At 44.1% G+C, this 27565-nt stretch overlaps 1 protein-coding gene across 2 annotated transcripts in view; it reads right to left on the bottom strand.

Annotated features, from left to right (window-relative positions):
* Positions 1-27565, bottom strand: part of cers4a (ceramide synthase 4a) — a 75837-nt gene that overhangs the window by 12467 nt on the left and 35805 nt on the right. For both annotated transcript variants that reach the window (XM_080212944.1, XM_080212945.1), the window contains exons 2-7: positions 22269-22442; positions 17278-17395; positions 9495-9613; positions 4079-4136; positions 1395-1445; positions 463-555 (exon numbers count right to left, since the gene is read on the bottom strand). In XM_080212944.1, coding sequence (XP_080069070.1) covers positions 463-555; positions 1395-1445; positions 4079-4136; positions 9495-9613; positions 17278-17395; positions 22269-22441 — 612 coding nt within the window. In that variant the 5' untranslated portion in view covers position 22442. The remainder of the gene's footprint in view (positions 1-462; positions 556-1394; positions 1446-4078; positions 4137-9494; positions 9614-17277; positions 17396-22268; positions 22443-27565) is intronic.

The following is a 27565-nucleotide window of genomic DNA, read 5'->3' on the forward strand; positions in this document are numbered from 1 at the left end:
ACTGACTCAGGAGATAAACAGTGCCTCCATTTTAAAGTTCTCATCCTTGTTTTCCCATCCTTATATGGTATGGCCTCACCTTATCTCTAATCTCCTCCAACCCTACAATCTTCTGAGATAGCCATGCCCCTATTATTCCAGCCTCTTAAGCATCGCCAATTTTAATTGCTCCACCGTTGGTGGCCTCCCTAACCCAAAGCCACAGAATAGCCTCCCTATACTTTTCCACCTATCTACCTCACTTCTGTTCTTTAAGACACTCCTTAAAACTTCACCCTGACCAAGTTTTTTAGGCATCTGCCCTGATTTCACCCAGTTGTGGCTTTGTGATATTTCTTTTGTATTATAATGCCAGTGTAAAGTTTCTTGGGCTGCCTTACGTTGAAGGTGCATTTTAAATACAAGTTATAATTGTTGATAAGATGTTAACTTTGATCAGTAATGGATCAGGAAGTCACTTACTTTCCTCTTCACATCCAACGAAATCCTGAAGAGGAGGGACCAGTAGAAAGCAAGTTCTACCATATAGTACCAATACAGGGAGGGCAGCAACACCTGAAACAGAAGCAGGCACTTGAGAAAGAAAACTAGGACTAAAAACTGAGAGCAAGAAGTAGAGCACACAAATGTATTTTATATAAAAGGAACACATGGGAGAAAACAAAACAGGCTTTAAGTCCTGAACCAAGTACAAAAACTAGATCTAATCGCCTATGTTTCAGAAGAGGGGAACAATCAGGAAGTAATGCTTTATAATTACAATCATGGTGCAGGAATTCAATTTTTTTATCTTTTCTGCAGATTAAATCAAGTTGCAGTGAGCTGTTGGGACCATCCCAGTTCGTATATAGAGGCAGCCATTCATTGCTTTAAATCAGAGTCAACCAATGTGAGCAAGTCTAGCTATTTGGTCCATTACCATGAAGGACATTAGTTGTCCCAATCCAGAAGTTTTCAATTGCCATGGTGATTTAAACTAGTGGCCTGTACAATGACCACTACATTACCACCCCCTATATCTGCCCTGTAATCTTTTATGCATCTACAAATGTCACCTCAAGACATTAAAGAGTCTCAGTTTCTCCAGGATTCACCCTACTCTTTTTGATACCAGGATGAGACCTTTGTGCTTCTGCACCGTCACTCCTGCCCAACTCTGCTGTTTCAGAGACGAAGATAGAGAGAGCACACATTGCATTGCAACCTGATCACTATGGGCACAGCACACAGTTTAAGCTCAACATTCACTGGCTTACACAAAGTGGATTAACAATATCAATTGAACGTGCTGAAAATATTGCTGGGGTTAGTCTACCCACAAGAGGATTGTCGGGCCAGTTTAAGCATCATTCTTTGGATCGAATATTTACTTTGGAAACACAGCCAGTACATACTTGCTGAGGGTATCCTTTCCAACACTCCTTCTGATCCCAGAACCATGGTTTCTGTAAACAAAAGATAAGTATATTGTGATGACTGACAAGCTGACAGGATAGGTGGGCGAAGATGTTGATAAAGGGATATAGGAAGTGGAAATAAATGTAATTAGAACCATTTGCTAGCATCGAGGGTGGGGAAAAGGTGAATGGACAAAATGACCTGGTTCCACGTTTTAACTTTCATATTTCTGAAACCAATTCTGGATTTCTCATTGCAGCCAGACCTTTCACTTGTTAGACACATTCCTGCTCAGCAAGAACCTAACAATTGAAGCATCAGAACTTGTTACAGTCAACGGGATCCAGGCTGGAACCTTGGTGACTCCATTAAAAGTTACTGATGCACATGATTATGCTGAAGAATAACATACTCTTTCATCTTTCAGTGTGGTGCACAACTGATCAAGTGCATGGGCCCTTACATAGCCACACACCAGTCACTTAAAGATTTAACTTGTGCATCTTAGAGGCTGCATTACTCAAAAGACCTATGTATCCCTAAAAACCCAGAAAATCTTTCAAAACAGCAATGTCCTTTCCCTCCTTTTGACATCCTCTGTAGCAAAGACTTCAAACAAGCCTTTGTCATGTTAATTCATGAAGAAGTCTCACAACACCAGGTTAAAGTCCAACAGGTTTATTTGGAATCACGAGCTCTCAGAGCACTGCTCCCTCATCAAGTGACTGACTCACCTGATGGAGGAGCAGCACTCCGAAAGCTCGTGATTCCAAATAAACCTGTTGGATTTTAACCTGGTGTTGCGAGACTTCTTACTGTGCCCACCCCAATCCAAGGCCAGCATCTCCACATCATGTTAGTTCATGAGCATTTTCTGAGAGGTGTGCATAAGTAGATCAGGGCAGGGCCACCTACCCCCTTGTTGGGTGAGGAGCAGTTCAGCTAATGAGAGCTGGGAGATCTGTGATAAAACCTTTGGCCTGAAAAGAGCTTTGGGAGATCAGAATGGAACTTTTCTTGCATCCACCCTTTTTTTTGTGCAAGTTACAGTCAGTCACTCAATTAGAAAATTTACATTATTGAATGTGCTCACGTGGTTGTGTCGGAACAAAACTCTTACATTCTGTGCAACATCCGACAGAAGAGGGCTCACAAATCCCACGGTTGCAGGCTTGGTAACACCTGCATTTAACCGAGCCACACAAAGTCATAAGAGTTCAAAGCGCACTTGCCGACTGTGGAAAACATTGTTCAAATCTTGGTTGGCTGGAGCTGCTGGAGACCTGCAGTCAAGATGACCCTGCAAATTCCAATATGATGCAAATCCAGCGAGCGTAGGGAGGCTGTGCCCCCTTTTTTTAAACCACAGCCCAGTGAACGTGACAGGCCAGGGAGAAGGTAAGTGCCCAGCTAAGTGCTTGGATTTTGGGGGGGGTGGCACGGGGGTCTGCTCTGGTTGGCAAGCCAGGTGAGGTGGGGGGTGGGGGTGCTTCGAGCTGGGCTTGCGGATTGGAAGAGGGGGTGGTGGTGAGGGAATCCATTGTGGCTGGGTTTGAGTCAGGGTTGGATCTGGATATATCCTGGGGGGTCGGTGGTCCAGAATGCGGAGGAGGGTATCCTGTGCGGGGCTCCATCTGGCTGTTTAAAATAGCTGCGCTGAAGTTAGAAATGCTCTTATTTCTTTTAACTCTTTTAGATTAACCTTCAGTGTAAAACTGGCAGAACTAACCAAAGTTAGTGGTTTAAATTGCTTTGTCGGACGATTCCCAGCCCAGTGCAATTGTCCAGGGGAAGTTAGCTCCTCTGGATAATTGCTGAGTAAATTAATCAAGTCAGTGCACTCCAAATCATCTGCCATAAATATGATCTTTGCTGTTGAAAATGGGCACTAAAATGGGTGGTTCTCTATCCACAGTTTAATGCAAAACATCTCTTATCTGGCAACCAATTTGAACTTTGTACGAAAGTACAAACAGTTAAAACTGCAGTAAAACAGAATTATGATAAAAAGCCTCAGGGACATTTCAATCTGTGGTTCAATTGGTCAGCGAATTCGGCTGTTAACCGGAAAGCTGGTAGTTCAAAGCTATTTGGGGCCTCAGCTTTCACTGTTTTGGGGTGACAGTGGTTGGTGCTGCTGCCTCACAGTGCCAGAGAGCTGGGTTCAATTACAGCCTCGGGTGACTGTCTATGTGATGTTTGCACATTCCCCCCATGTCTGTGTGGGTTTCTTCCGGATGCTCCAATTTCCTTCCACAGTCCAAAAGATGTGCTGTTTCGGTGGATTGGTCATATTAAATACACAGGGATACAAGGATAGGGGGTGAGAGAGGGTGACCCTTGGAAGATGCCCTTTCGAAGAGTCGGTGTGGACTCGATGGGCTGATTGGCTTCCATCTACACCGCAGGAATTTCTACGGAAGCTCGGAACGTCACTGTAAGCCTGAGACTTCCTTCTGTAACATCCTGCCATTGAAACATGAGGAATTTCTCTGGGATGCGGCTGGCTATCAACAAACTCTCTCGCACTGTAAAAATAATCATCAGCAGCAGTCCTGGTCTCCATAGCAATCCCAACAAGAGAAACGGGTGCAAGGAATTGCCTGCCAAGCCTTTTAAAGCCTGGGCCTCTTTCCAACACAGCTAACAATGCAGTCAAACAGGGAGGATTTATACTTACATCAAGGAGTATACAGAGACCAGCAACAAAAGCAAGCAGGTAAAACGCAAACCTCCAACTGCAACAGAGAAGGAGAAGATGTGAGTGATCTCAGGCTGGGACTCAGAAAAACGAGGAGTCAGAAGTAAAGCAAAAGGAAAAAGCCCCTTTACTCCTTCTTAAATCTTTATAATAAATATTAAGCAGACTGTTTCATGGCCCCTACTTTACATAAGATCTATGCCAGGTGAGGAAGTAGTCAGAATCTTGAAGGGACAATCTAGAAACTTCAATGATGTGATAGAGACCACAAATATGATTTCTCCCCTTTTTGTGTCTTGACAATGTAAAAGCTTTAGCTACTAAAAACATATCAGAAACAGAAACAATAACAATAATTCCCTCACTGGCTTATACCCACATTTTCCTTTCGTTCCTCTCCCTACCACTCATTGACGATAGGATTGAGAGCATCAATTGTTGGTCTTCCCATGAAAACCACAAGAATGATATTCTCCCTTCAATATTCCTTTACCCATGTCATTCTTACCTTTCCAAATCTCAAAACGTGCATATTTACAGCAGGAGACATGATCAAATTGGATTTAAGCTTGTGGGGTTTAGGTGGGATTGATAAAGGGGATTTGCAGACTGTAATAGTAATCAAGGGAGTTTTGGTTGCATTGGGGGGGGGGGGGGGTCAACCCGGGACTTGGCAGTTTTGTAGGTGTTTTGTTGAGGAAAGAACACAGCTAAAACAACCCAGCTGTAAGACTCCTGTACAGCAGATGGGAAAATTTGCTACATGATATTTCTCTCCTGAAGGTACTGATCCTCTCCAGGCTACAATACCCTCACGTGTCAGCTCCCACTGGACTTCAAGTTCATGTTCAGCTAGTGTCCATAGAGCCCTACAGTGCAGAAAGAGGCCCTTTGGCCCATCGAGTCTGCACTGAACACAATCCCACCCAGGCCTTACCCCCATATCCCTACATATTATACCCACTAATCCCTCTAACCTACGCATCCCTGGATACTAAGGGGCAATTTCTTAGCAAGGCCAATCAACCTAACCCGCACATCTTTGGACTGTCCTCCAAATGACAGTCCTGATGTGTCCTCCAGTTCCTAATTCATGTAGCCAGTTGTGACAAGTTAGCCAGATGTGGACATATTTTCCAGCATTGGGGTCACAGAATAATAATCAGGTGTGAGAATTTATTATACAGACTGGTTGATGTCAAACTTAGCATCTTAATATCATGCTTGATCTGTCAAAGTTACAGCCAGGGATGAAATCTGTAGTTCTCTTGCCTCATATGACTCAATCATACACTGCTTAGTACAATCCAATCCAAAGAATTTTCCTCAATGACATACTTAGAACATAAGAACATAAGAAATAGGAGCAGGAGTAGGCCATCTAGCCCTTCGAGCCTGCCCCGCCATTCAATAACATCATGGCTGATCTGTCGTGGCTCAGTTCCACATTCCCGCCCTCTCCCCATAACCCTTAATCCCCTCGCTTATCAAAAACCCATCAACCCGCGTCTTAAAAATATTTAGCGAGGCAGCCTCCACCACCTCAACGGGCAGAGAATTCCAGAGATTCACCACCCTTTGAGTGAAGAAGTTCCTCCTCAACTCTGTTCTAAACCGCCCCCCCTTTATCTTGAGGTTGTGCCCTCTAGTCCTACTGTCCTTTCTGAGCGGGAAGAGTCTCTCCACCTCTATCCTATCCATCCCATTCATCATCTTATACGTCTCAATGAGATCTCCCCTCATTCTTCTAAACTCTAACGAATACAAGCTTAGTTTATTCAGCCTCTCCTCATAGCTCAACCCCCTCAACTCTGGTATCAGCCTAGTAAACCTCCTCTGCACTCCCTCCAAGGCCAAAATATCCTTACGTAAGCACGGCGACCAAAACTGCACACAGTACTCCAGCTGCGGCCTCACCAATGCCCTATACAGCCGCATCAAGACCTCCCTACTTTTATATTCAATCCCCCTCGCTATGAAGGCCAGCATCCCATTCGCCTTCCTGACCACCTGCTGCACCTGCAGGCTGGGTTTTTGCGACTCATGCACAAGGACCCCAAGGTCCCTCTGCACTGTCGCCTGCTGCAGTTTATCGCCACGTAAGAAATAGTCCTTCCTACCATTATTCCTACCAAAGTGGACCACCTCGCACTTGCCAACATTACAGACTTACAGACAATCACGCCACCTTCAAGAGCTCTTAACATTGTATGTGGTAAAGTCAAGTTTAAAATCTTCCTTTATGTGTGTACAAGTCACTCTTTATACAGGATAAAGAGTATGCCTTTTTATGGGGTATGTGGAACATTCCGTGTTCCAAACCTACCAGCTCCCCTCCCACAGCTCCTTTACCAGTATACCAATGACTGTTTTGGTACTGCTTCATGCTCTCGTTCAGACCTCAGAATTCATCAACTTCGCTTCCAGTTTCCACTCTTCCATCGCTTTCACCTGGTCCATCTGAGACACTTCCCTTCCTTAGCCTGTCTCCATTTCTGGCAAAGGATTATCTACCAATATCCATTACAAGCCCACTAGACTATAGCTCTTCATACCCTACATCCTGCAAGGACTCCATCCCTTTCTCTCAACTCCTTCGCCTCCATCACTTGTTTTGATGATACCACTTTCCAAAGTGGCGCTTCTAATATGTGCTCCTTTTTCCTCAACTGTGGATTCCCATCTACAGATGTCGACAGAGTCCTCAACAGCGTGCAGTCCATCTCCTGCGCCACGACCCTCATCCCCTCCCCTCCCTCCCAGACCAAGAATAGAGTCCCCCTTGTTCTCAAATTTCACCCCACCAGCCTCCACATGCAAAGCATGATCCTCCGTCATCTTCACCAACTCCAGCGTGACGCCATCACCAAACACATCTTCCCTTCACTCCCTCTGTCAGCATTCCACAGAGCCTGTTCCCTCTGGGATAATTTAGTCCACTTTTCCACTATACCCAACACCTCTCCCATCACTCATGGCACCTTCCCATGCAATTGCAGGTGTATAACACTTGTCCGTTTCCCTCTTCTATGCTCACCATGCAAAGTCCAAAACGTTCATTCCAGATTAAGCAGTGTTTCACTTAAACCTCTTTCAATTTGGTGTATTGCATTTGCTGCTCCCAGTGTGGTCTCCTCTATATTGAAGAAACCAAGCGTAGACTAGGTGGTCACTTTTCTGAGCACCTTTGATCTGTGTGCAATCAGGACCTTGACCTTCCTGTCATTTTGATACACAATCCTGCTCTCATGCCCACATGTCTGTCCTTGGCTTGCTGCAATGTTCCAGTCGAGCTCTATGCAAACTGGAGTAATAGCATCTCATCTCCGGCTGGGCACTTTACAGCCTTCCGGTCTCAACAGCGAATTCAACAATTTCAGATGATTTGCTCTACTCTACCTCAACCCCTTTGTTTTCGTTCTATTTTATTAAATGTTTTATTCTTCTTTACCTTTTATTTCTTTGTCGTTCTTAATTTTTCTTCCCCCCCACCCCACCCACTCTTTCCCCCTACTTTATCCCCCTTCCCTTACCTTTTCTCCCCATTTTCTAAATTTCCCCTCCACCAACATCTTCATTTTAGCTTCTCTGCGGTTTGGCCATTCACACCCTTTATCCTCGCTGTGGACAGCCATTAGCATTCTTTTCCCCTGGCTTCTGTGGCTGTAACTCATCTTTCATTCCCTTCCTCTGCAGCACAAATATTTCCCACTTTTTATGCCTTTTAGCTCTGACAAAGGGTCGGCTGGACTCCAAACATCACCTCTTTTCTATCCTTACAGATACTGCCAGACTTGCTGAGATTTTCCAGCATTGTCTCTTTTGGTTTCACTTTGTACACAGCTGCTTACATTTCTCTAAACAGAATGAAGAACTGTATAAAACTGAGAAAACAACACAACTAGTCAGGATCTATTGATTTCAGATTCCAGCCAGTCACCCCAACGATCCCCACACTCTGTTCGGCCCCCATGTTGCTGCTCCCCACCATGTTAACCCAGTCATCCTGTTCAGGACCGTCAAACTGTCATATAGTATCCATTATCTGATCCTGCTCTCACCACCACCACTACCCACCCACCACCCACCACCCACCCCCCTCCCCACCACAACTATACCAACCAAAAGACCTGCTGGTTTGGTGTATTGACTATGCTAAATTCACCCTCAGTATACCCAAATAAGTGCTGGAGTGTGGCAACTACAAGATTTTCACAGTAATTTCATTGCAGTGTTAATGTAAGCCTACTTGTGACACAAAATGAAAATAAATCCATATTGAAAAAGCCTTGCCAAAAATAGGCTTAATGTAATTAACTGAGTAAATCCATTTGTGAATCTCACACCTTCAGATTGCTCATTATTGTAATCTTGCTCTGCAAGAATAGACAGATATAATTAACTTCCCTGGACATTCTATTACTGTCTACATTTGCTGCCCTTAACACTTGCCTCATTCTTCAGTCCAATCAGCTCATCTTTGATAAAGTACTGGGATTTCTTTTTCTTCCATCACCTTCTCAAAAACCTAACAACACAGATCCAATAAATATTTATTGGGCTAAAACCTCAAACTTGGTTGTCACTAAAAAGACACTGCCAATGGGTTATTGGACACAGTACTTCAAACAGACATATTCCATTGGATAGGAAATTTGGGAATTAGAAGTTTGGAATTCAATAAGAAACACACCATTGGGCACCTCCTCAAGCATGCCAGTGAGAATAATCCATTCTGAAATGCAATGGCCTTCACCTTCCAGACAAAGTTGACAGCCCTTTTTTTGGCACAGCAAGATCCCACAAACAGTAATGGCGTGAATGGTCTGTTAATGTTTTATTTACATTTACTAGACGAGAAAGGGTTGTTTGTTAAAACACTGGGAATATCGTACTCCTCTTTTCAAAAAAAACACGGGATCTTTCAGATCTACCCAGGCCTGCACAGCAGCTGAGCGTAATCACAGCTCAATACCTTATAGCTAGTTTCAGAAGATGGGCTGAGGCAGGGATGGAGTTGGACAATGTTGTAGATTTGGTTGGTAAGAGCTCCGCAGTGGTTGCCTTCCCTCCCTCATCCCTTTTCCAAAACCCAGCGCACCAAGGCAAAGGTCATCACTAACTCAGCATGGATGGAACCTGGCATTGTCCTCCCATGTGACTTTGTCCCACACCAAGCTGTGCACTCCCAAACCGCATAGTGCAAGTGAGCGCTTTGCAAACTAATTCTCAAACACAGTTAGAAACAAAATGTAAAAAATATACACCAGGCAAAGGCAAAGCAGCATTTTCACAACAGAGCAAACTTTGCAATCTCAGAATTATTCAATGCTGATTTTTTGGAGCCATCTTGGTGTTGGAAATTAGGAGGAACTTGGTTTAAATTCATCCTCACCTGGCTTCACAGAATTTCTGGGTGATGCTGGGTCTGTCCTGATTTCTCCGATGCCGAAACCATATCTCCACCTGCTGCACCGAGATGTTGCACTGCTTGGAAAGGGCAAGGAGATCACTCTGCAATAAACAGAGTGTAAAGCACACTGGTCAACCTTGCTTACTCAATCTCACAAATACGCAGCATGTGCCGACAAGCAGTTATTTACACCACAGCATAGCTTCAGTCAGGCCGCAACCTCAGTCAAGCAGTACTGTCCACCCTTAAATAGCTTCTCCAAAAGCATTCAGAAAAAACCCAAATTGGCTTTTCACCCCTTATTTTACTGTACTTCAAACAGTTTATTTTGTCTTTATTGAGTGCAACAAACAATACTTTTCACTGCACCTCAAAATATGTGACAATAATAAACCAAATAATTTTCATCTCAGTTGGAGGTGGAGGAGCAGGAATTTTGTTGAATGTGTTGCCAGAAAAGGGGATGGGATAAGGAGAATTTGGCATGGCCAATGCACCTAATCAGCATGCTTTTGGACTGTGGGAGGAAACCGGAGTACCTGGAGGAAACTCACGCAGTCATGGGGAGAACTCTGCACAGACAGTGACCCAAGCTTAGGGAGGTGAAAGATGAAATTGCTGGGCCTCTGACGCAAATCTTTGTCTCTTCCTTGGACACAGGTGAGGTCCCAGAGGACTGGAGGGTAGTTAATGTGGTACCGCTGTTGAAAAAGGGTAGTAGGGATAACCCTGGTAATTATAGACCAGTGAGTTTGACATCGGTGGTAGGAAAATCATTGGAAAAAATTCTTAGGGATAGGATGTATGAGCGTTTGGAGCATTGCGATCTGATTAGGGATACGCAACATGGCTTCGTTCGGGGGAGGTCTTGCCTTACGAATCTGGTAGAATTCTTCGAGGAGGTGACAAAAACAGTTGACGATGGGCGAGCCGTTGATGTCATCTATATGGATTACAGTAAGGCGTTTGACAAAGTCCCTCACGGTAGGCTGGTAGAAAAGGTTAAGGCACATGGGATACAAGGACAGGTAGCTAGGTGGATTGAAAACTGGCTGGGCAATAGGAGACAGAGAGTAGTAGTGGAAGGGTCCTTTTCTGGCTGGAGGTCAGTCACCAGTGGTGTGCCACAGGGCTCAGTACTGGGACCTCTCCTCTTTGTAGTATATATAAATGACTTGGAAGAGGGCGTACGTGGTGTGATCAGCAAGTTTGCGGATGACACCAAGATGGCAGGATTGGCAGATACTGAGGAGGACTGTCAGGTGACACAGCAGGATATAGATAGGTTGGTATATTGGGCAGATAGATGGCAGATGGAATTTAATCCTGACAAATGCGAGGTGATGCATTTTGGAAGGAATAATGCAGGGAGGAGTTATGTGATAAAAGGTAGACCGATTAAGAGTACAGAAATACAGAGGGACCTGGGAGTGCAGGTGCACAAGTCTCTGAAGGTGTCAACACAAGTAGAGAAGGTTGTGAAGAAAGCTTATGGAATGCTAGCCTTTATAGGAAGGGGTATAGAGTATAGAAGCTGCCGTCTAATGCTTCAGTTGTACAGAACGTTGGTTAGACCGCATTTGGAGTACTGCGTCCAGTTCTGGTCACCTTACTACCGGAAGGACGTGGAGACCCTGGAGAGGGTGCAGAGGAGGTTTACCAGGATGTTGCCTGGCATGGAAGGACTGAGTTACGAGGAAAGGTTGGAGAAACTGGGGCTCTTCTCCTTAGAAAGACGGAGATTAAGGGGGGATCTGATAGAGGTGTATAAAATAATGAAGGGAATAGATAGAGTAAACAGTGGTAGGCTTTTCCCTAGACTGGGGACAATTATGAGAGGTCACGATCTAAGGGTGAGAGGGGAGAAGTATAATTTGGATACGAGAGGAAGGTTTTTCATGCAGAGGGTCGTGGGGGTATGGAACGCGCTACCAAGTAGGGTGGTGGAGGCAGGCACGTTGGACGTGTTTAAGGTTTACTTAGATAGACACATGAGCGAAACAGGGATGGAGGGTTATAGTAGAGGGTATCAAATAGGGTCAGAGCCTCGGGACGACACCGGAAATGTAGTATTACATGTCAATGTTTTGTCTTTTTATTCCACAGGTGTCGGTCCACCTTGTTGTCAAACGAGGGGCATGCACACGGTGGGTCATGCGTGGGCTGCTCTTGGAGGTTCCGGGAGTGGCCTAGTACTTCGTGTCGTTGTGTGTGCTTAATCCTGGACCAGCGGATGGGCACCGCAACAGCTCAGTGACTATCACTGCTAGCTGTGCAGATACATGGATTTGGGCCTGTATCTCTGGGAGTTTGCGCATTCTCCCTGTGGTTGCGTGGGTTTCCTCCGGGCGCTCCGGTTTCCTCCCACACCCCAAAGATGTGCTCTTAGACTGATTGGTGTACCAAACTGACACTATTCTCCCCTGAATCTGGCTACATTAGGGGTTCCAGTCACATACACACAGAGCAGGGTAGGTGTAGGATGATGCGGCGGCGCAGGCTCGTTGGGCCGAAGGGCCTGTTTCCCGTGCTGGGTTGTTTTTTGTTCTTTGTTCAAGCAGGGAATCATAGCAGGGTCCCTGGTACTGTGAAGCAGCAGTGCTAACCACTGTGTCACCGTGCTGCATGCCTTGCTTTGGGTAAGTATTTCAGTATCAAACCTCGTATCAAAATGGTCTCAGAAATCAAGTGACAAGACAAAAACCTGGTCCACGTTTCAGCAGAGTGCTTGTGTGGTTTCTAATGAAGGGTCTTGATATTAGAACTACTTCTTCTCCAAGTTGTGGGCAGACCTTTTTTCAAAAAAAAATCCAATCCTCAGCTTTTCTAACTTCCTTTTGGTCAAATTCATTCAATAAATGGATTGGCAAGATGCCCCACTCTGATGAAGACTCAGACCCATCAGTCAAAAGTTGCATAAATATTTGTTTGATATCATGTGATCAGCAAGAAACCACCACCATCCCCCCCCCCCCCAAGCAAATGTGTCACTGGCTCACTGTTTTTATGGAATTCTAGCATCTCGGCAATCCTTGGCCCTGAGGGTAGATATAGGATGATATCTGGCTGCTCTTCGACATTAAAAAACAGATCAATTCAAAAGCAAGGAGTCATCAAAAGTCAAAGCCAGATACTGTGTGGGACAGGTGGCAGAATGCCAGTCTTACACACTCTCCCTCTTTTGTACAAGTTCCCATTCTCGCATGGAATTCAGTTCCAGTAGGATCAGGTTACCAGCCAGGGACATGGGAAGTGAATAATTTATAGAACAGAGCTAGGTTTGAAATCCTCACCCGGCAGGAAATGTGACAAGTATTAAACAGTATAAACCACGGATGGAAGTCCCCATACATCAGCCACAGGTTAACTAATCCTTCTGCTGTTTGATAAAAGTTGTTGTAAAAGCATGCCACACCCTCTACACATTTTCCCACAACCACCATATCTAGTCGAATCGCTGGACATCCTACAGACCTGTACAGTTAGCAGTGATTTTTTGGAGTGTTGGGGCCTCCTTTTGGAGCCAGTCATTCACTGTCCCATGTTTGCCCAAGTGCTGTTTGTTCCCTGATGTACCTCAGTTCTCCATTTGTTGATCTGAGTAGCACTGGTATTCAAGTTCTGTAGCTGGCCGCCTATTTTCTTTAATGGGATTTGGATGTCGCTGACAAGGCAACATTTGTTGTCCATTCCCAGTTGCCCTTGAATGGGGTGGTTTGCTAGACCATTTCAAAGAGCATCAAGAATCAACCATAGTGTCACTTGTAGACCCAAATGAGGCAGGGATAGCAGAATTCCTTCCCAAAAGGACATCAGTGAACCAAATGCGTTTTTACAACAATCGATGATAGTTTTATGGTCGCCGTTACTGTGTTACAAAAACAGCTAGTTTTAAGGGATTTATATTTGTTTTGGTAAAACTATTTCTAATGTTTAAGTGAGTTTAATGTTTCTGCACCTGGAAATGTAATACTTATAGTTCAATTCATACTAGACAAATGATAAAAGTAAACTTTAAAGCTTTAGAGAGGGATTTTTTTAAAGAATAATTTAAAGATTCGCTTCCTTTGCTGGTTAGAATGCATGTTGAGGAACAAAAACTTAAAACTGCTGGACAGGCAGCAGAGTTACTCGATGATTATGAACTGATCCATAGAACCAAATTTTTTTTCATCATTTTAAACATGAGGAGGATAGAAAGTGGGAAGGAGAAATAGTCAAGAGAGAGATGGAATAGTTGAGAATGGTCAGGAAATTGCATCACAGATTAAAAGTGAAGGTGCTAAGAGTGGAAGTGACATTCAGAGACCTAGGTGTTTCTATCATAACAAAGCGGGACATATTAGTGCAGTTTATTTGGAAATTAAATGGAAGGCCAGTTGCAGCAACAGGAAAAGCAGTATCTGAAAAGGAAATGGCTGTTAAAACTGTAGCAATGGTACATTTGAAACACACTCTTTTCAGAATCAATAAGTAAAGGGGTATAAGTTTTCTAAGATAATTCAAAAAAATTATTTAAATGTTGGTGAAGGAAGTCAGGCCATCGGAGGTGGTCCTGGATGTTTCATTTCAGTGGGAGAAGTAAGTAAATAAATTAAAATTTGGAGAGATACAGGAGCAGATCAATCATTAATCGTAGCTGATGATACAATTTGTATTCCAGGAAGTTTTGTAAAGGAATATGTATTAGTATGAGGTATTAATGGAAGGGATGAACCTGTTTCTTTGTGTAAAGTTAATTTAAGAATTTTGTAAATGGAATTGCTACAACAGGAATTATTCCCAAATTACTTATTGGAGGAATAGATTTCATGCAAAATAATGATTTAGTTTGTGGAGACAGCAACATGATGACAACTGTTAAGTTAAATTCATTTATTAGTGTCACAAGTAGACTTACATTGACACTGCAATGAAATCACTGAAAATCCCTTTGTCACTCCTGCCTGTTCATGTACACTGAGGGGGAATTTAAAATGGCCAATGCGCTAACCAGGGCATCTTTCGGACTGTGGGAGGAAATTGGAGCACCCAGAGGAAACCCACACAGACACGGGCCTAAGCCAAGAATTGAACCCAGATGAGGGAGCAATGCTAACCACTGTGCCACTGTGAACTGTATTGCAACAGGCAGTCGGTCATAATCTTAAGCTTGTGGAAACCACTGTGGAAGAAAATGAGACCCTTATCGCAGATAACAAGCAACTGAAGGGAAACCTGTATAATGTAGAAAATCAACTTTCAGATCTGAAAGAAAAGTTTGTGAATGAAGAAGACAGAACTGATGAGAACAGCTGAGAATCAGTCAGGAAAGGTGGAACATTTGATTGAGGATTTGAATTGCCTAAAGGATGAACTTGAAAAAGTAAACTGAGCAGAAGTTTCTCTCCAGTTAAAACTTGGTGAACTTCAAGCATCAGAAGTATTTTTTGGGAAGCACTGTGGAAAATATGTTGAAGAAGGGAAGTTCTGGTAAATCAGTACAATTGGTTGAATGCAGAATTAAAAATCAACAGTTACAACATCAATTTGCATCATAACAACTGAGATTAGCTGTAAAAAGGCAGGAGAATGAGGATGAAAATATCAGCCATGATTGAATTGCAGAGCACCTCGATGGGCCAAATAGCCCAATTCTGCTCCTGTGTCTTATGGTCTAAAGTCCAGATTTATTAATTGAATTTTAAATTCCACCAACTACCATAGATAGTGAGAGCCTCGGGGTTATTCACTTTGTGACATTACCAATATGCTGCCATCTCTCCACAAAACAGTGTGGCCCTTTGAAACTTGCTGCCCATGTCGCATCCATAAAGGCCTTTAAACATTTTGGACTTGTACTTCATTCCATCCCCTCCTACCTGTCCCACAACTGAAGGACGGTTAAAATATGGTGCAAGTCAAATTGAATATTGCTAATTAATTTTCTATACAATTACATTGTTTGGTAGTAAATATGACTTTGATTTTAGTTTGAATGAGGCTTTCCCATTTTTGTGGATGGACAGGTGATTTCAGGAAATATCTGATATGAACGCACAGTAGTTATAAAAAGGTAAATCATTGGTCCTGTGCCATTCTAACCTATTCATACCATCGATAAAGATCACAGGAGATGCCAGTTACCTGATGAAAACTGTCCATCTGTTGTGAAATTTATTGGGAGAGTACTGAATTGTATTATTACATAAGAACATAAGAAATAGGAGCAGGAGTAGGCCATCTAGCCCTTCGAGCCTGCCCCGCCATTCAGTAAGATCATGGCTGATCTGTTGTGGCTCAGTTCCACTTTCCCGCCCTCTCCCCATAACCCTTAATCCCCTCTCTTATCAAGAACCCATCAACCCGCTTCTTAAAAATATTTAGCGAGGCAGCCTCCACCACTTCAACGGGCAGAGAATTCCAGAGATTCACCACCCTTTGAGTGAAGAAGTTCCTCCTCAACTCCGTTCTAAACCGCCTCCCCTTTATCTTGAGGCTGTGCCCCCTAGTCCTACTGTCTTTTTTGAGCGGGAAGAGTCTCTCCACCTCTATCCTATCCATCCCATTCATCATCTTATACGTCTCAATGAGATCTCCCCTCATTCTTCTAAACTCTAACGAGTACAAGCCTAGTTTATTCAGCCTCTCCTCATAGCTCAATCCCCTCAACTCCGGTATCAGCCTAGTAAACCTCCTCTGCACTCCCTCCAAGGCCAAAATATCCTTGCGCAGGTGCAGCGCCCAAAACTGCACACAGTACTCCAGCTGCGGCCTCACCAATGCCCTATACAGCTGCAGCAAGACCTCCCTACTTTTATATTCAATCCCCCTCACTATGAAGGCCAGCATCCCATTCGCCTTCCTGACCACCTGCTGCACCTGCAAGCTGGGTTTTTGCGACTCATGCACAAGGACCCCGAGGTCCCTCTGCACCGTCGCCTGCTGCAGTTTTTCGCCACGTAAGTAATAGTCCTTCCTACCATTCTTCCTACCAAAGTGGACCACCTCACACTTGCCAACATTAAATTCCATTTGCCATTTCCTGGCCCATTCGCCCAGCCTATCTAGATCCTTCTGCAGACTCTCCACACCCTCCGCACAATTTGCCTTTCCCCCAATCTTGGTGTCATCAGCAAATTTCGACACCCTGCACTCGGTTCCCTCCTCCAGATCATCTATATAAATGGTAAATAGCTGAGGCCCCAGCACCGACCCCTGGGGCACCCCACTAGTCACCAACCGCCAATCCGAATAGCACCCATTGACCCCCACTCTCTGCCTCCTATTTGACAACCAATCCTCTATCCACGCTAACACCCTACCCCCAACTCCATGTCCCCTGACCTTCTGCAATAACCTTTTGTGAGGTACCTTGTCAAACGCCTTCTGAAAATCCAGAAAGACCACATCCACCGGCTCTCCTCTATCCACTGCCCTAGACACATCCTCATAGAACTCCAGTAAATTTGTCAGACACGACTTCCCTTTAATGAAACCGTGTTGCGTCCGCCCTATCAAGCAATTCCCTTCAAGATGCCTCGCAATTTCCTCCTTAATGACGGATTCTAACATTTTACCTACCACAGACGTTAAACTAACCGGCCTATAATTCCCCGCCTTTTGCCTGGCACCCTTCTTAAACAACGGCGTAACATTAGCCGTTTTCCAATCTTCCGGCACTTCCCCGGAATCCAGCGACGTCTGGAAAATAACCACCAAGGCATCCACTAGCTGCAAGTCCTTCCCATCCCACATTGGAATGAGAAAGAACATACTCACTCACCTTCTTAGGACATGTGTTCTGTGTTGTATACACCTTCTCCAAAGTAGGCTGAGGAGGTGCTATCCTTCTGGATTTCTCCTTGATACCCATATGTTTGCTCAAAGGTAAAGCAATAAACCTGAATAAGCAGAGAAGGGAAGAAAGGGTCAGTTCAAATACTTTGATGAGTAGCAGTCTAATATATATACTAAGAAATAGCAGAGTGCTGGGCTAAAATTTTCACCATTTTTAACTGCCAGGAGACCAGGGACAGTTTGTGCTATTCACGGACCAGCAGTTGCTTCTTCAGTTAAATCCATGAACGTTTGCTGCACTGACATGGAAATAGTCAGCACAACCTCAAGCTGCCCAATACTTCAAATTCCTCAAAGGTTTGCATGTCCAATGTACGACCAACACAAGGTGGACAACAACACAAGAACTCATGGAATAGGTGGCGTCAGCCATTCAGGCCTTTTGAACCTTTTCCACAATTCAACAAGATCATGACTAATCTCCTACTTTAGCTACACCTTCCCACACTATCCCCAGTATCCCTCAATTCCCTCAGCATCCAAAAGTCTATTCACCTCGGGATTGGAAATATTCAATGACTGAGCATCACATACCAGCAGTAGAGAATTCCAAAGTTTCACAGTTCTTTGTGCGAAGATATTTCTTGTCTCAACTTTAAATGATTGATTCCTGTTTTTGAGATGGTGACTTCTAATTCTAGACTTCCCAACCAGGGGAAAATCCTCCCACCCAGTCAAACCCCTTCAGAATTTCAAATTTTTCAATAAATCATCTCTCATTCCCCTAAACTTAGGGAACGTAGGCCAGGTGTACTCAACTTCTCCTCGAGCCAGGAACGAATCGTGAACCTTTTGTTGGGCTCCCAAGGCAAATCTATCCTACTTTGGGTAAGGAGATCAAAACTGTCCACTGTACTCTAGGTATGGTTTCACCAAGGCTGGAAGAACTATTTGCCCTTGTACACCAATCTCCTTGTAATAAAGCTTGCTGTACCAATTGCTCAATATATCTGTTCACTTGCTGGAGTTTGTGCACAGGAGCACTTGGATTCCTTTGAAACCATTTGTCAGTTTGGTGAGAAAACAAGCAGTGTAATTGGAGAGTCCCACTGGCCAGTTTTCTCTTCAGATCTTACCTCTAACTGCCAAGAGAAACAGTGGATGGGGTTTGCAGTGTCAGTCTAGTGAGGCGGCACTTGAGTTGGGAATCAGGTCCACTGAAATCAGGGTACCGTTTTTAAAGGATGCTCTGATAGCTGGAAAAAATTAAATCTCTTGTCCCTGCTCCCTCAATGAGGTATCTGTGCCCATCCGGTGCTCCCCCCACCCACCACCACCTGATCATCACCCACAACTTCCCCCATCTCTCTCCCTCCCTCTCCACCGTTTCCCTCCCCCCATCTCTTCTCCCCCCCCCACCAATCAGCACAGCATCCCCAGTGTCCACTTACCTCCATCAACACACATACACGAGTCATTGCATGCAAAGCTCCCACTAGAGCCTGACCCTGGCATGGGTTGGCACTGTGCAGCAGTGTCAGGCTATGTCCCTTTTCCCTGGTGCTACAGTGACCTTTGAACCCGTGGAGGGATTCCCCCAGCAAAGTTCACGTCTGAGTGAACCTGCTGTAAACCTCGACATGTCGTCACATCGGCAAGATATGAAAATCTATCAAGGGGGCTTGGCAGGGGGTGGGGGAGGATGACTTGTTAAAAGGGGAGTTTAATTATTTAAATTTATTGAAATGAATGGAAATCAGCTTCTTGTTCACTACGGGCATGAACTTGATAACACTGTTGGCGAGGGACAGTGAAAATTGGAAATTGCAATCTTGCCGGCAAGATTTGCCTTTTCCGCGTTTCACCAAGTCATGATCAGCAATCTTGTGGCCCAATATCCCATCCTATATCCTGTTTTTCTATTTGTCTTAAAAGAATAACTTGAGGCTTCTCCACACATTATACTCCATCTGCCATGTTCTTGCCCATCTGTGTCTGTGTTCTCCACACAGTTTATCTTCCCATTTGTATCAGTAGCAAACTTGGTTACACTATGCTCAATCCAAGCCACTGATGAAGACTGTAGATAGCTTTAGGCCCAACAGTTATCCTTACAATATTCCATCAGTTAAAGCCTGTCAACCCAAAAAAAACTTGTTAACTTACTCTATTTTCTACAGTTTGACAATCCTCAGTGTTAATATATTGCCCCAATCCTGAGTGTCCTGGTCATCTGGCAACTTCTTATGGCACTTATTGAATTAAAAAAAAATCCTTTTACACATCCACTACTGCTTCTCCCTAATCTACTCTGCCAATTACATCGTCAAATCACCCACTGATTTGTCAAAATCCATTTCCCCATCATAAATCTGTGTAGACTTTACCCATAATCATAGTGGTTTTAAGTATCATCATACCAAGTCTCTAATAGGTTCCAGCGTTTTCCCTATTAATGGTGTCAGATTAAGTGGCATACAAACACACTTTTTTTCACTCCCTCTTCTGAAAATAGTGGTGTTACCACTATTCCGATCCATGCTCCCTTCCAATCCATGGAAACTAATTCTCAAATCTAGGATATTCTGAAAGATGGAAAATAATGCATCTACCATTTCTGCAGCCATCTCTTAAAACCAAAGAACGCAAGCCAGAAATTTTGGACACTTAACATTAGGGGGGGGGAATTAATAAGGCTTTAATTAATAAGGTTTTTTTTTAAGCTCCTCTTTTTTACATGTATTTGTCTTAGATACCTCGAGACTGGAAGTGACAGGGAGGTTGAGAATAAGAATCACAACAGGCATTATTCATGCCCTAGCTCACCATCCACTGTGAATGAATTAATACCAAAGAACAATTCAAAGATTGCATCAGCAGTTCCGGATAATTGTCACTGTTCCCGGGTAACAACAGATATTTAAAATCAAGAGGCGAGATCAAATTCACCATTGTGGCTTGAAATGTGTGGAACTAAAAAATTGGAATATTATTTTAAGTGTTTTTTTTTATAAAGATGTGTAAGTTGACACCTTAGTCCCACTTCATGCAAATCAGCTATCTCCGGGCCCAAAAGCTCTCTCAGTTTTTGAGCCTCTCTGGAACATGACCACATCATGAGGTCAATTTTAACTTAACCAACCTGCAACATTGGTTTTATATCGTACCCGTTTTTAGTCTCCAATGAAGTCAAAGGAGAATGACAGCGGGCGGGAGTTGCATTCCGCCCCATCCCTTGATATTCCTACTTGCTGAGCAACGTTAAAATCAACTCTGTTTCCCTCTCCACACATGCTGCTTGGCCTGAGTATTCCCAGCATTTTCTACTTTTCTTTGAACTTAACCCTGCCATGTTTCAGTGTTCAGGCTTTAAAATCAATGGTTTGTATATCAGGAGCAGTCAAAGGATTGCAACCCAAACAGCTAGAACAGAAGGAATAGGAGCAGGAGTAGGCCATTCAGCCTTTCAAGCCAGCTTCGCCAATCATTGAGATCATGGCTGATTTTCCTCTCAACGCCATTTTCCTGCACTATCCCTGATATCCTTTGACTAAGGATCCATCTTTGCCTTAAAACTAGTCAATGACCCTTCCTCCATGGCTCTCTGAGAAAGCGTGTTCCAAAGACACTCAACTCTCATAAGAATACTCATCCATCTTAAATGAGGCCCCCCCTACTTTAAAACTTGCATCTCCTGGCTTTAGTTTCTCCTACAAGGGAAACATCTTTTCATTATTTACTGTGTTAAGTCCCCCTCAGAATTCTCTAGGTTTCAATAAGATGACCTCTGATTCTTCTAGGATACAGCCCAACCTTCCCTCATAAGCTAACCCCTTGGGCAGCACGGTAGCACAGTTATCAGCACAGCTGCCTCACAACACCATGGACTGGGGTGTAATTCTGGCCTTGGGTGACTGTACAAACTCCAACAGACTTTCTTCCTGTGCTTGCATGGGTTTCCTCTCACAGTCAAGATGTGCGGGTAATGTTGATTGGCTATGCTAAGTTATTGCCCCCTAGTGTCAGGATGATTAGCAGGGTAAATATGTGGGGTTATGGGGATAGGGCCTTGGTGGGAATGTTGGTGCAGACTCAATGGGCCAAATGGCTGCCTCTTGCACTTTAGGGATTCCGTGATTCATCCCAGGAAGCAATCACATGACATTCACTGAATCTTATGCAATGATATCCTTTCTTAGCAGGGAGACCAAACTACACAAGTGTTCCAGTCCCACTAAGGCTTTGTACAGCTGCTGCAACACTTTCCTTTACACTCGATTCCCTTTGTCAGGAATGCCAGCATTCCATCTGGCCTCCTAATCACTTGACTGTATTTGATACTAACTTTGCTGCTCTTATTTCAATTTTGGAGGAGGTTAACCAGAGGTTAATTGAGCTGGCTAACATTCCAGTGCTGTTCCATGGGAGAACTGCACTTAGCTGAGCTGCCATCTTTTGCAGGAGACCCATTCCCCTCAGGAGCATTTCAAAGATCCCATAGTTATTGAATAAGAGGAGCTAGTTCACTGGCCAACATTCATGCCTCAATCAACATATCTGAAAATAGGAAACGTTGGAAAAACTCAGCGGATCTGGCAGCACCTGTGGGGAGAGAAATACAATATTCTTTGGAACCTCAATTATCACATGCAGTTTGTGGGAGCTTGCCAAGAGCAAAATGACTGCCACATTTGTTTCATTACTACTGTAACAGCGCTTCAAAAAGTACTTCTTTGGTTGTAAAGCATACAACGGTCGTGAAAAGTGCAATATAGATGCAAGTCTTTCAACATTTGAGCCTATACCCTGATCGTATCTCTTACTGCAATCCTGTCTAATGAAGGTTTTTAAACAACAAAAAAAAGTTGACTAGACTATGAATTATTAAAGCAGGTTCTTCTAATTATAATTGTGAAGACAACATGGAAATAAATGAGTACTGAACATAGGAATGTTGGTGAGATGGCTCCAAACTACCTTTCAAACAGAAAACGGACAGCGATAAACACAAAGGCATATGGGATAGCGATGGTAAGGTCACGAGGTCGGGGATATCGGGCATGTTCAGAATCTTCCATATCCTCCCATGTGATGCCCGGTGGAAGCCAGTATTCCTGGTGCCACAGCCACTCATCCAGGACAGAAGACATCCTAGAGGCAAGAGGGAAAAAATAAGAAGTCAATATCGACAGCTCTCAGTTCATTCTCTTACATTTCCCCAACGAGCAATTAGCCCGAATTTGAGTTCAAGTACAGTCCATAAACTGACATTTAAATCCATTAAGAGGAACATCAACTTTATATCACAAAAGGATCCTGAATACCAAGGATACACAGGCAGAATTTTCTATTTCTTGGGAGAGGACACCAGATGTTAGTTTTAAAGATTCATCCAGTTCTTTCCAGATCACATCCAGAACAAGAAAACACTTCAGTACTTGAACATACACACAAAAAAAAAATCAAGGTTGACACTCTAGTGCAATGCTCAGAGTGCTGCACTGTCAGGAGTGGTGTGTTCTGGATGATACATTAAACAGAGGCCCTGGCTGCCAGGGTGCTTATAAAAGATCCCATGGCATTATTTCAAAGACGACCTGAGGAGTTAACGCCAGCAACGTGACCAATATTTACCCTTCAATCAACATCATTAATAACAGATCATCTGATCATTATCACATTTCTGTTTGTGGTTTGCTAGTTGGATGTCATTCTCTTTATTACAACGCTTCAATAATATTTAATTGGCTGGAAAATGCTTTTGAGATGGTTTGGTAATCGTGAAAAGTGCTGTATAAATGTAAGACTTTTTATATGCTCAGAACTTAAAGACACCATTCCAATGGGTTGACTTCCAGTGTGGTCACAGATTTCAAGAACAAAAAGCAGATATGGCAGCTTCTCACACTGCCCCAGATGAAGTATGTTGAATATGAAACAAGGTGACCATACCTTTATCAGTAATGAACAACAAGTGCATATCTCAGAACAAGAGTGAGAGTTTCCATTGTAACCTGATGATACTTTGGGAGTCAATATCTGAAGAGGCACATTTGGGCTCTGGTGTCTTTACTGCTCAGCAGAATTCCCATTTGATGAACAGGGGAAGGCATCAAAAGATGGCTGGATTAGGCTCCGCTCCGAGGCACCACAGTCAGTACACCCTCAAGGTTTAACTATGAAGTCTGAAACCTTGTCTAAGCACCTGAAAGGTACAGGCATCCTGGAACTTATTTATTCACTTATTAGTGTCACAAGTAGGCTTACATTAACACTGCAAATGAAGTTACTGTGAATATCCCCTCATTGCCACACTCTGGCATCTGTTCGGGTAGGCTGAGGGAGAATTTAACACAGCCGATGCACCTAACCAACATTTCTTTTATACTGTGGAAGGAAACTGGAGCACCCGGAGGAAACCCACACAGACATGTGAGAACGTGCAGACTCTACACAGATAGCGACCCAAGCTGGGAGTCGAAACCAAGTCCCTGACACTGTGAGGCAGCAGTGCTATCCATTGTACCACTGTGGAACTATTTAAGCGAGGGATTTGTCCCCTCAGAAGACGATGGAAGAATAGTCAATATCTAGGTGCTACGATAAGGATGAGATTGGCCAGCTGGCGAGCCTGTGCCCATCCCCCTTCTCACCAACCCAAGGTCAATCCAGACAACTTTATCCAATTAGTCAGACCGCCGAGAAGGAAATAACAGTATTAGTTTCCTCATTCCTACCCACAGCACTGCTTTTCTTTACAGTAATTAATTACGGGTCATTCTCCATGCATTTCTTGCTCAACCAGTTTCTGCCCATGTTTAGTTCACTGCATCATAATAAATGCTGCTGAGAGAGACTTACTGCAGCTTTGAGAAGAAGTAACGCTTCCAGCTAAATATTCTGCTTGCAACATTTCACTGCTGATCTGATCAAACACTAGCTACAGAGGAAGCAGAGACTCTTTATGGGTCTTTTAACTGATGCTCCAAAAGCTTGTGATACCAAATAAACCTGTTGGACTTTAACCGGGTATTGAGATTTCTCACTGTGCCCACCTCAGTCCAACGCTGGTATCTCCACATCTTTTAACTGATGCTTAAATATACAATGGCTCAATGAGTAAGGGTGCTGATGCTGTTTTGCTGACCCACAGCGGGAAGTCACAGGTGGGTTGCAGTTTGAGGAGAACCACAGAAGCTTGGAGCACAGAAAAGAGGCCATTTGGTCCATCAGGTGCATGCTAGACTCGATTAGAACAATTCAAATCTAATCCACTGCCGTGCTGGTACCCTGTAGCCCATCGCCAACATCAAGATGCAGTGATCTCTGCCTCAAACATTCCCAAATCTACGTGGAGTTCAACAATCTCAGCCAGGACAGGCATCACAACTGGCCTGAGCACCCAGGACAAGAGGAAGGGGAAGATCAGCCAGGATAGGAGCACTGTCCACTGTCTCCAATATAAAGTTTATTTATTATTGTCACAAATAGACTTACATTAACACTGCAATGAAGTTACTGTGAAAATCCCCTAGTCGTCACACTCTGGCGCCTGTTCGGGTACACTGAGGGAGAATTTAGCATGGCCAATGCACCTAACCAACACGTCTTATGGACTGTGGGAGGAAATCGATGCACCCAGAGGAAACCCACACAGACAGTGATCCAAGCCAGGACGCTGGTGCTGTGAGGCAGCAGTGCTAACCACTGTGCCATCCAATACATGATGTGGAGATGCTGGTGTTGGACTGGAGTAAACACAGTAAGAAGTCTCACAACACCAGGTTAAAGTCCAACAGGTTTATTTGGCAGCAAACGCCACTAGCTTTCAGAGCTTTGCCCCTCCGTCAGGTGAGTGGGGAGCTTTGATCACAGACAGGGCATATAAAGGCGCACACAGTTTACAGAATACTGATTAGAATGCGAGCCTTTACAGCTAATCAAGTCTTAAAGGTGCAGACAATGTGAGTGGAGATAGCAGTAAGCACAGGTTAAAGAGATGTGTACTGTCTCTAGACAGGACAATAAGTGAGATGTTGCAAGCCCAGGCAAGTCACGGGGGTTACAAACAGTGTGAAATGAACCCAAGATCCCGTTGAGGCCGTCCTCATGTGTGCGGAATTTGGAACCCGATACAGACAGAGTGGGATGCATCAGGCTAACGTGCAAAAGCTGACAAATGTGAGCCGCGCTGCACCAAGAAATATGCTGACAATTAGAAAATCGTCCCGTTAAAAAAAAATCCTGTGACTTGGTGCTTTAATTCAAACTCTCTCCCTTTAGAAAGAAATTCTCAAGCCGAGTAAAAATGTTTTCAGATCGCACACTACAATTCAGTTTGTTTTTGTCAAAACATCACACTTAAGATGCACAAAAATAGCTGCAGGAATCCCACGGGTCAGGAGCTTCTCATGTCAGAAGGGGCCACTCTGCCCGATCTTCCAGCAGTTGTGTTATCAGGCGAAGAAACTGAAATAAACACGCGCAATTTTTGTAGGTGAACTGAAATATTTTTGAAGATGAAGTTAATTCCGATCGTATTTTCTCAGCTCCTTCAACATTTCCTCCTCCTCTTAGACAGGTGTGGGTTTAAGCACGATGTATCCGAACAAGATCAGATCAACACTTCAGTGCAGCACTGCCAAAGATACCATCGTTTGACTGAGATATTGAAGTGAGGCAAAAGCCTCAGTGTGAATGCTGGAATCTGAAGCAAAAACAGAAAGTGCTGGAAAATCTCAGCAGGTCTGGCAGCATCTGCGGATAGAGCTAAAGAGCCAATGGTTCGAGTCTGACCCTTTGTTAAAGCTGAAGACAATAGAAAATAGGGTGAGACTTATACTGTTAAATTGAGGGGATAATATTAACAAGAATGCAGGGATGTAGAATCTCCACACGAGGAGGCCAGTTGACCCATCAAGACTCCACCAACCACAATTCCACACAGGCCCCACATATTTACCCTTGCTACTCCCCCTGACACCGAGGGGCAATTTAGCATGGCCAATCCACCTAACCTGCACATCATTGGAGTTTGGGAGGAAACTGGAGCACTCGGAGGAAACCCACACAGACACAGGGAGAACGTGCAAACTCCACACGGACAGTTACCCGAGGCTGGAATTGAACCCAAATCCCTGGTGCTGTGAGGCAGCAGTGCTAACCACTGTGTCACCCTGCTGCCCCTATATCTGCTTAAAAGACTCTTCCCGCTCAGAAAGGACAGTAGGACTAGGGGGCACAGCCTCAAGATAAAGGGGGGGGGGGGCGGTTTAGAACGGAGTTGGGGAAGAACTTCTTCACTCAAAGGGTGGTGAATCTCTGGAATTCTCTGCCCGTTGAAGTGGTGGAGGCTACCTTGCTAAATATTTTTAAGATGCGGGTTGATGGGTTTTTGATAAGCGAGGGGATTAAGGGTTATGGGGAGAGGGCAGGAATGTGGAACTGAGCCACGACAGATCAGCCATGATCTTATTGAATGGCGGGGCAGGCTCGAAGGGCTAGATGGCCCACTCCTGCTCCTATTTCTTATGTTCTTATGTAGATGCAGTCTTGACCAAAAGACGAAGGGAATGGTGGTGATCATGGCTAAGAAGGGTGCTGTTAGCTGGCATTAATAGATCAGAATGTGTAAACGGAAGAAGGTAAGCAGGAGTATCAGAGGACAACCTGAGACAGGGAACAGATGACTCTAATGGAGTGGCTGGGTGGTGGGGGGAGAGGATACCATAGTGGGAGAGGAAAAGATGGAAAGCAAGATTTCAAAAAGATGGGGGAGCAAGTTCATGCTCTAATGTTGTTGAACTCAATGTTCAGTCCAGAAGCTGTGAAGCACCTAATCAGGAGATGATTAATGTAAGCTGGAGGAACATCTTCCAATGAGGCACTTTACAGCCTTCTGAATTGAACACTGAGTTCAAAAACTTCAGAGCATGAACTCTCCCCTCTACCTTCATCCCATTTCCATTATTACATTTAATATTTGTATATTTTAATTTTTAAATTTTTACTTCTTCCATTGTTTCATTTTTCCAACTTTTACAGATCTCGCTCTCCACCCTCCCCCCACCAGAGTCAGCTGTTACACAGCTCCAGTTCTCCTTTGATGCTCTGCTTACCTTTGTTCTGTAGCACAAGCCACTAGCTTTTGGAGCGCTGCCCATTCATCAGGTGAGTCAGGGTTCTGTTCACAAACGGGGCATATAAAGACAAACTCGATTTACAAAATAATGGTTGGAATGCGAGTCTTTACAGGTAATCAAATCTTTTAGGTC

This window comes from Carcharhinus amblyrhynchos, chromosome 26 (assembly GCF_965287045.1).
Source record: "Carcharhinus amblyrhynchos chromosome 26, sCarAmb.v2.hapA, whole genome shotgun sequence".
Lineage (NCBI taxonomy): Eukaryota > Metazoa > Chordata > Chondrichthyes > Carcharhiniformes > Carcharhinidae > Carcharhinus > Carcharhinus amblyrhynchos.